This window comes from Temnothorax nylanderi, unplaced genomic scaffold (genome assembly GCF_030848795.1).
Source record: "Temnothorax nylanderi isolate EJ_2023f unplaced genomic scaffold, tnyl_v1.0 TNYL_tig0111_pilon, whole genome shotgun sequence".
Taxonomy (NCBI): Eukaryota; Metazoa; Arthropoda; class Insecta; order Hymenoptera; family Formicidae; genus Temnothorax; species Temnothorax nylanderi.
Genome location: NW_027249173.1, coordinates 100,233 through 110,604, shown reverse-complemented (window position 1 = coordinate 110,604; position 10,372 = coordinate 100,233). Strand labels below are relative to the sequence as shown.

General features: G+C 43.8%; 1 protein-coding gene across 2 annotated transcripts in view; it reads left to right on the top strand.

Annotated features, from left to right (window-relative positions):
• Positions 1–3,320: 3,320 nt before the first annotated feature.
• Positions 3,321–10,372, top strand: part of So (sine oculis) — a 36,983-nt gene continuing 29,931 nt past the window's right edge. For both annotated transcript variants that reach the window (XM_071712529.1, XM_071712528.1), the window contains exon 1: positions 3,321–5,960. In XM_071712529.1, coding sequence (XP_071568630.1) covers positions 5,634–5,960 — 327 coding nt within the window. In that variant the 5' untranslated portion in view covers positions 3,321–5,633. The remainder of the gene's footprint in view (positions 5,961–10,372) is intronic.

The window sequence follows — 10,372 nt, the reverse complement described above, 5'->3', positions numbered from 1 at the left end:
CATTTGAAAAAACAACGCGTTGCAACGTTTTCCTGCTTGTGCACGCATGCTTGCACATTATGTTAATTGTAATTTACACACGGGAAAAAAGGATTAGCTACTATAGCAAATCTAGTCGTAGGTCGTAGAATATGGATAACTAACATTTTTTGCAGCGAGAGCTATAATTTAACAATAGTAGCAAAACTTTAACAAAAGGATTTGCTATTATTGCTAATTTATAGCTCTTGCTGCAAAAATGTTAGTTATCCATATTTTACGACTAGATTTGCTATATAGTAGCTAATCTAGTCTTCTAATCCTTTTTTTCCGTGCACAGGTTCACAGTTTCAATAGAAAAAGAACACATAAAGAACGAGGGATAAAGTAACCTGATTTTGATCAAACCGATGGAACCTTTCTTATGCATGTTTTCTTATATTTTTTTATGTGAATCATTATCAAACATTTATTTCAAGCTGATCTGATGGGAAAATAGCGAAAATCGCATTCAAAGTAGCAGATTTGTAGAAATCTATAATGAATAGAGAGAGGGAAAAAGAAAGGATGGAAAGGGGGAGAGGAAGGGGAAAGGAAGTAAGAGAGGGAGGAGAGCAGATTAGTTTGGGGCAGTTTTGGGTTTTGGGTAGGTTTGATTGTGTTGAGTTAGGTTAGGTTGGGTTTTTTTTTTAGAATGGATAATATATTAGATTAAGGGTGCGATTCACTTGGCGCTCCAAACGCTCTTGGAAACATTTCATCCTTGTTGTTTATCAAATGTTAAACAAGGACAAAATGCTTTGAAGCGTCTAGTGGATCACACCCTAAGTGTAAAAGTAGAGGGGGTGAGGTAAGAGGTAGGAAGAAGAGAAAGAAAGGTTAAGAAAATATATATTCTTAAGTTTTTGTTCAGATTTTTACAACAAGATTATTTCTACTACTTTGAATGCGATTTTCGCTATTTTCCCATTAGATCAGCTTAAAATAAATATTTGACAATGAATGATTGACAGCACATCAAAAAATATATAAGAAAACATTCATGAGAAAAGTTCCATCGCCTCGGCCAAAATCAGGATACTTTATCCATTTTCCTGTGCAGTTTTAGATATATTTCACGATTACTAGAGCCAAGATTCGCAAACAAATCTATGTGAATAACGGCATCTTTCTCTCATATGCTCCATTGGGATGCATATGTATACACCGGCAGAAATGGTGTCCCTTGGCGGCAAGGTTGTGTATGTAAGCACAAGCATACCTAGCCGTCGCAGGATACCATTTATGCCGGTGCGTGTACATGTATTATTTTAGACACATTTTTACAAAGCGCCCACATTGAAAAGAATATTTACGAAAACAACTAATTGCGATGTTTTCCTACTTGCGCATATGAGCTTGTGCTTCGTGTCATATAATTTGCCCAGAAATTTTCTATTTTCAATAGAAAAGCTGCAAGCTTTGGAGTTTTATATACCTTATACATCATGATTACTATATAGATCAATAATATATAATCCGAGTACCTTGATCTTTCAGAAAATTTCGTTGTAAAATCCCACTCTATAGAAAATATTTATCTTAACATTTCTCTAGGAATTATTTTTATTTATTTCTATTTTCTTATTTTTAAGCTTATTTTTGTAAGCCATATATCACACAATCTCTTCCTTTCTCTCTTACAAAGGAAATAATAAAGATAGTGTCAAGGGAATATAAAACACGTATTTTGAAGTTAGAAAAATAATGCAGAAAATGAAGAATACCTCAATCGAGAGAAACTCTCGTATAGTTTATTTCGGCAAATCAGTTTATTTTTTAGAAAATTCGGGAATTATCATATAGTGGTCCATCTCGCGTTCCGCGTTTTCTTTGGCTCCTTCTCAAAAGACCTCGCGATATCGCGAACGCTCAACATATATAGCAACTCACCGCGCCGCCGACTTCGCCATCGCTGCTTTCTTTCGCTGTTAAATCGGACGGTCTGTCGGGGATTTCGCTATAGCGGCAGACCGTGCGCGACGTGTGTTATTCTATATAGCCCGAGCGCGTGACGCGCGACGACGAAAGCGCGCAAAAAACGCGGGCGAACGCTCTATCCGTGAAACTTTATCCAACTTCTGTTGTAAGTAGCTTCTGAGCGACGTTACCTTTCTTCCGCGGGGGCGTTCATAAAACCCCGCGAGTACTATAAATCGATTTTTCCCCGGGGAAGAACAAGCCGTCGTTCCGCGCGCACGTCCCTCCCTCCCACTCTTTTCGCCCACCTTTACCGACCCCGCGAGCACCGCTAATAAGTCGACGCTAATAACGAGATCTTTAGTGCTTCCTTCATTTATTTTCCTACGCGTCGCTTTTCCTCGTAACTCACCCTCGCATAATGAATAATATAATGCCACAGTGGCTCGTGGCTCGTTCGATTCTATAGCGCTTCTGGTAGCGCGATAGCGTTGCGACGCTAATCTCACAAGCGACTGCTTTATCGCGCCCCGACGCTGTTAACCTCACGAGCGGATATCGCGTAAATTCGCCAAACGGCGAATCTGAATTTTGAACGTGATGGACTCTCGCTCTGCCTTCCTCTAAGAATAAGTCGCTGGTCTACGAAATGTTACCACTCTACATCTACGATGCTTCGCGTTTAATCTCAACTCTATGACAAATCTGTAATAATAATCTCCAACCCCGACGCGAAGAACCGTTAACCTGCATGAGCGATAACAGCAATATGTGTCGTCTCATCCTTCTTTCGTCCTTCAATCTGTACATTTTTAGCGTCCTTTTTATAGTCCGTCCGAGAACCGTCTGACAAAAAAGCAAATAATTGACGAAGGACTGTTCTATAAATGCGTGATTTCGAGATTTATATACAGATAAACGTTCCATGCATCGCGATGCATCGACGTAAAAATCGCGTCGCCCCGCTGTGCGTGCGTCATTAAGAGAACAGACATCCAGAAAAGGCCGGAATTTAACGAGCTCCTCGGAAGGATCCGCGGTCTGGATGCAATTCGCTCGCGTGTCTCATCTCTATCTCTTTTCTCTCTTTCTCTCTCTCTCTCTCTCTCTCTCTCTCGTTCTCTTCTCTCCTTCTCTCTTTCTGTTTCTCTCCGCTCGTGCCGGACGTTCGTAACGAGGCTCATTTGGTGGCGCGCACGCGACCAATGGCGCGGCGGTATGGTGGCTGCGGCCATGCCCAGCGGCCAATAGCGCCGCGCGTCACGCAGCTGTCAGCTCGGCCACGCCCCTCGCCAATCCGCACCGCGTCGCGCATGACGCACTCGGCTCGCCTCGCCGACACGCCGCACGCCGCGTCGCCAGTCTTTTCTGGTGCGCGCGTGAGGAGAGTGTATCTCTCTCGCGCGGCAGCGAGAGAGACAGAACGGCCCATTGATCCGTCGCCTCGCGAGGCCCGCGCTCGTCTAGCCGTGGATCTAGATCACGATCGCCGAATCGGAATCACTCTGGGAGACCGGATCCGGAACGCGTGCGAGTGCGATCGTGCGATCGCGTTCGTTCCCGAGCTCTCGCCGCGCCGGAGAGTCGCGGTGCCCCTGGCTCTCCCGAGCGCAGTCGGTGTTGTTTCTTCGGTGATGAGTATCGGGGACGTATGCCTCTCGGAAAGGCGACACGTTAACAGAGTGAATTGACCAGAAAGATCACCCGGGTGGAATTTTCCGAGCACACCCGTTCTACGCGAAGACGTGACACCGAAAGACTACGATCGTCGAACGTTCCTCGAGGATCAGATTCTTAGCTTGCACCAGCGATCATTTAAGTGAATCAGTGCCGATTGTCATCTCTCTCGGACGCACAGTGTTTGGAATGAGAATGTGAAAATGCAACGACCAAGGAGGATTATCTCTATTGCCCTATTACTTCGTTAAGAAGAGTGAAGAGAGGCGTCGCGTTTATTATCCGTACAGATAGGCGTCGTTAAAATTGTCAAGTGGCGTTCGAAGGTGGAAGCGGTTTGGTGACATTTTCGTGAAGAGAGAGCATCCGCGACGAGAGAGGCATCGATGGGGTTCAAGGAGAGCGAGGGAGACGCTCGTTAAGGCGCCTCTAATAATAGCGGCGCGCTCGCGAGTGTACCAAGCGGTCTATAAATACGATCGCCGGCCCCGTGGAAATACGAGCCCGTGGATTTCACGGTGCAACCTGTGTGTGCCGGCAGTGAGAACGAGACGGGAAGAAAGAGCGGCGGAGTCGGAAGAAACGGTGCGCGGGGAACGACTGCTCGCGCGGATGGATGGACGGCTCTCTCTATCGCGGATCAATTTGGCAGAAGTGTTCTCGACGGGAATGATGATCTAACGACTGTGCGAGTTCCACGAGTATTTCCAGGAATGGACGCGAGCCAAGACGGTAGGCGAGACTCGACGGAAGCGAATTGAGGATTATCGCCCGGGGTTGATTTGACTTTCCACTTGAAATTATATTTTTACTTGCCAAACAACGTCCTAGTGAAAAACCCGATCGAGAAAGACATCCAGCAACGTTGAAATCGCATTTTTTTTTTTTGCCGATTTTGGAAGCGTGAATACACCAAATTGCAGGGATCAGCGAGCATGATCCAAAAAGAAGTAAGAATCCGTGAATCTGCTAACCGCCGGCTCGAACCTGCTCACAACACTGATTCTGGAGAGGATCTCATTATTTCGTAGAATTTTTTCGACTGCGACATTTGCCGGTCAGCTGGCAATCCAAAAATATCGCTCGCTGATCGTCCGAATTTTCACACAATCCTCGATCGAACGAGATCGATCTGTCGCGCGAACATTCGAGCGCAACCGGTTGTGGACCGATGAATACCGATGCCTTGGAGAGACGTACGATCATCCCGGCACGACCATCGACAGTTCGTCAAACGGAATGTAAAAGAACTTCACAGTGCTTGCTTCGAGCTTCATAGCATAGTGCAACATCTATGAATTCACACGTTCAATTGTTTGATTATGGTTTAACCAATGATTATGACAAGTAACCTTACGCAAGTGTTTGAGGAACATCGAGTGTACATAAAAGAGAAAAGATACATTTGAGGCGGTAACGGTAATTAAAAGCCAGCGCGTTAAACTGGTGATCAGTTTTGACGAGCAGCGCAAGTGTGCCATCGGAGCACTATCAATTGTTAGATCAATTAGCGGCTCTAATTATTTGTCAGATTTCGTTGCTCGCCATCTTTCAACACGTTATACAAAAATCGCTATTATAATAGGACTAACCTGAACTGGTCCAGTCTGAGTTGTGACGACTCGCCGCGTCTTTTTAGACAGTAGCTGTAGACCGTTTTTTTTTTTTAAATAAAAAAAGGATTTAGTCAATTTAAGTTTGTAATAATCCACATCGAGTCAAGACGTTTCCCGTCAAAAATCTTGGATCGTCGATCGGCTCGTCGCGCGATGCCCTCGTTCGGACGTCCCAAGGACCCGCAGTGATCCCCGCGAAGGGTTCACCCCGCGGAAGATGAGCGGCGAGTGAAGGGGAGGGCTCCCTTTCGCGTAGCGTCGGATCGCGGAACCCGTGAGCGGCGAACCCGACGCGGTCCGTCGCGGTCGCGAACGCGAAGCGGGGAGGACGATCGCGTCACAACGGTGGAGGGCGGCGGTGCCGTGCGAGGGGTCGTTGTGGACCCCGGAGATGACGCAGCCATGATGGCCTACGGGGGCACCGCTGGTAACGGGGGCGCGATGGGCCCGTCAGCCGGCGGCGGCGGCGGCGGCGGTGGCAGCGGCGGTGGCAGCGGCGCGGATGTCCTGGGTACCGCCGCCGGCGACTACAGCCCTCAGAGCACGCCCACTCCCTTGACCGGGCACTCGACGACGGGCAGCACGGTGGAGAACGCTTACACGCCCGGCGCGACCGGGGCGGCCAGCTACAGCCCGCAGGACAGCCCGGCGAGTTCCGCCGGGGGCAGCGGCAACGGCCAGCTGCCGAGTTTCGGCTTCACGCAGGAGCAAGTCGCGTGTGTCTGCGAGGTAAGTCGTGTGATTGCCCGTTTCGTGGCGCTCCTCCGACAAGAGACACGAAAATGTACCGAGTAACACCGAGCAAGTCCGGAAAGTCCGGGTCTGCTAGAAGATGCCACGATTGCCACGAGAAAGGTAATTCAGTAAATGAGTACACAGAAGAGAGGACAGTTGAAAGGAGAAAAAGTGGAGAGGAGGAAGCGAAGGGCCGATTCCTTCGACATTGATAACCCTTTAGGAACTGAGATTTATAAGTGAGCGCCTATATCTTTTATGCTCGTAATTTTGCTCAAATACTCAGATAGTTAATTCCCAAATTGTCAAAAATACAGCCAATATTCTATAACTATCTAAAATATAAATACATTGTAAATATAGTGCATTTATAGTTGAGGCTGTGCAAAAAAATCTCGGTGATAGAAGTGCTTTAATGATCGAATTGTAATTCAATTATTTGTTCCTATGTAACAATTAGATCACATTAAGATTCAAATTAATTTGGCGAAGGAATCGGTCTTCAAAAAAACATTCAAAGAATCAAAGAACATCTGATAAATCAGGATGATTTCTAAGCATCATTCAAATGTCATTCGTCTTGTTTGATATACAATCTAAATTTGACGTTGTTTCGTGACTCTTATTAGAGGATCTTTAGCTGCATAACCCGCGCCTGCTGCTGCTCAATGCTGTGCGTCGCGTTTATAGAAAGCAGCCTATTCACATTCCAATTAAAAGTATAGATATAAACGTCCTTCACAATAACGTTGCGAGGTGAACGCTGATGTTACATCTAGATAATTATGTGGTACAATTGATCCTTAAGCCGGTTCTACAATACGTCGCAAACGATGGCAACTGCTAGTTGAAAAGTGTTATTTCCATGTTGCGCTTGCATGTTGCGCTTGTCAAAAGAGAGTTGGCGAACTTTTAACTTTTTTGGCGACAGTAACCGCGGCAATCAGCAATGAGAAATAACACTTTTCAACTAGCAGTTGCCATCGTTTGCGACGTATTGTAGATCCGGCTTTACGCGACTCGACAATTTATAATTGTTTTGCACCGAACTCTTTCGCGTTCCAAGAAAGAGAAAACAACTATTGCTCTCTTAACGTTATTGTGTGTGCGAACAAAAACGTACAAGGACTGCCAGAAATCTGCGCGCGATATGTACTCGCGACGCACAGCTGACAATGAGCCGCTGATGGCGAGTTTGGCTAGCATTCGCTGCACTTTCCTCGGCGAATAATACCGGTCGATTTGCCGGCCTTTCGCTTTATTGAAACGCGACATCATTAAATTCCATCATTAATCGCGATAAACGTCATGAAAATCTCCATTTCGCGTATGCAAGTTGTTTTTTAATGTTGCAAATTGGAATGAATTGCTTCTCCTCGATATGTTAAGTGCACACGCAAATCCCGCCGTCGTGTTGATTGCCGCTTTGAAGTGTGGAAACGGCGTGGATCTACGTCCCGATGATGAAATTGCCGCCGCGATGGTGCGGTCGTTACGTCGCCGACAATGTGCAGCGTTATGCGCCAAGATTCGCTTGCATGTCACACGCTTAATGGAATCTGCACGATTTTACTGTAACCGTAAATTGTTTTGCGCGCGACGTTTACGTCTCTCATATCGAACGTCCCACATGTTAACTCGTCCTGTTCGAGAGAAATATAGAGGGGAAAGAGAGAGAAAGAGAGAGAAAGGCGATTTCTTTCACGCTTGGCAAAATTTTCACCGATTCTTTACTGCACACTCGTCAAGCTACATCGGGATGCAGACAACGAACGATTTATTTGATTTATCATCATGTTTATTAATAAAATTAAAAATTTAAATACACACAAATTTTTACTAAAATAAATCTAATAAATTAACTCTTAAATATTTGAATTTTTCAAATCAAAAGAAATATAAGTTTGGATTGTAGATGACAAAAAATAGATAAAATAATTATGAAAATGTCACATTGCAACAAAAGATTTATTGCGATATGCTTTTTAATCCAAGCGACATAAACGCCCACATGTGTTTCAATTGTATCTTAATCTTTCGAATATCCCTTGGATGCCATGCACCTTTTAGATTTTTGTGTTGTTGCGTCGTCTATTTAATTTTCGATTTTTTTACTTATACTGCGTAGGCGTACTACTCGCCACGTGAATATTAAGAGTTAATTTCTATTCTTTGGACGCTATAGAAGATGCATGAAAATATTTACGAACGATTGAAACGTGCGGCGATCGTAGCACACACGTGAGATAACGAGCGTGCGAAGAGATGGGATTTGCCAAACGCGGAAGTGATCGGCCGCAGATTGCATCGCTGCACGACGCGTTCTTGCACGTGCATATCCCTGTACTAGCGCTGTAATTATGCGGCTAGACTTTAACTCCTTGCCCACGTCGCACAGATAATTATGGCGCTCAAATTCTGCGATTGGAACTTTTGAGAAATGCGAGGGCCCTTCGTGAGGGCCCGTGCATGAATCCTGACCCGCGATATTGGGGTCGCTATCGCGTATCGATTCGTTCAAAAATATTGCGATTGTTGCCATACGCTGTGACACGTGGGCGCTAGTTGTCTTGTATCATTCGAGGTGCCCATTCGATAGTTCCCTTTTCAAAGCATAAATGAAATTGAAACGTTTCACCGGGTGTCGGCCGATCCATTTCTTGTCGAATATCAACGGAATCGATCTTGCACACGAGAAAAAGAGAAATGATAGGACTGAATGATTCCCTTCTGAATCTGGTTAAATTATTCTAAGAACATCGACTTTCAATCCCAGTTTAGCAGCTTAGTCCGATATATTGAATTATTATCATATCTAATTCAGATTCAATCTTTTTTGATCCCAATAATTTTAATGTCTATATTATAGCAGCAAGTATTATCGAATAAAAATTACTTAGTGTAATTATTTGTATATTGCGCGTACAATCATATCCAAAATTCAGCGAGAAGATTTAAATGTTTGTCCATCTATTAAATGAATAAAGCGGAAAGATTCTTTATTTCGGATTATCCCTTTTTTATACATTCAATTTTCAATGTATTATTCCGCTCATAAAAAAGCCGTGTAAGAAATTTTATTGTTGACATTTTTCCACGATGCTGATTGATTTTCTCATTGTGCTGACTTCGTGAGCATCTGTCATCGCATATTTTGACAGTTTTATGTATCAAGGGTTAATAGTGTAACAGTAATAGTATAATGTTAATCCTTCGTAGACACTTCTCTATATAGAATTCCGCGGTAGTCACACTGAGTCGTATTGACCCAGTCGATTTTTAATAGTTGCTATTTTAATAGTATCGGTCCGATCGGTTTCAAATAATTCTGGAACATACCTTGAACATTTTAGAATATAAAACAACTGCGATTTTGTGAGAAATCAAATGGCAACATGTTGAAAAAAAATCGCGAACGAGTACCTACATGATTAACGGTCTCTACCTATAGAGAATACTTCAAACTCTTGTAGATGGTGGACCAAGCCCCATTTTAAGCTAGGCATTTAGCTGATATTTAGATCCAAATGAGTGTGGGTCATATTGACCCAAGTGTGACTACGAAGGGTTAAAGCTAAATAGCGCGCGTCTGTGATGTCTAGTACATAAAAAATTGTTATGCGTTACACAATTGTTTGCATTGTCCAGTTCTAAAAGAGAGGGGGGGGGGGGAATAAACTCGCGTAACAGCGGTCCCTCTAATCAGCATCAGCATCGTTGACAGTAGTTAATCCAATCTTAAGATCTATGTCGTACATTTCTCTTCGTTCGGGTGACGTGATACTCATTCCTCATTATGCGCCACGCGGTGAGATTAATCGGCCGTATCGTGGAAAATTCGGCGACATCCGGCGACGACAGCGAGCAGACAAAGATGACAGGTGTACATAGAGCTCATATTGCTAATTGAGCGATCATCAGACACTCGTCTGCATAGGATCGATAACGTCTTAATTTCGTGACGGATTCTCAGAAATTAATTTCATGCGCTGGAAGGAAATCTCGAGATTCTCGCGATATTAATTTTCTTCAAGCGTGAGAAATTTATTAATTTGATTTAATATATGAAATTAAACTTGATGTTAATATATGATTATTCGAAAATGTAGGGAAAAATATATAAATGGATACAACGTGAAATTTTTGTGTTCGTGTCACTGAAAGAGCCAATTATAGAGTCGAACGACTATTTACACGTGCATATAGATTTTGTATTGCAATAAAGTTTACACGTACCAGTAACGTATCGATTTTATGATAATATCGCGCTTTTATAAAAAAGTTGTGTAAATTAAAGATACGTAATACGGTGATATCTAGACTGGTAATATATGGTGCGCGCGTGATATCAAATAAACGTCAGTGACGCAAAGCAGACATATATGCGGATACTGGCAAATAGATAG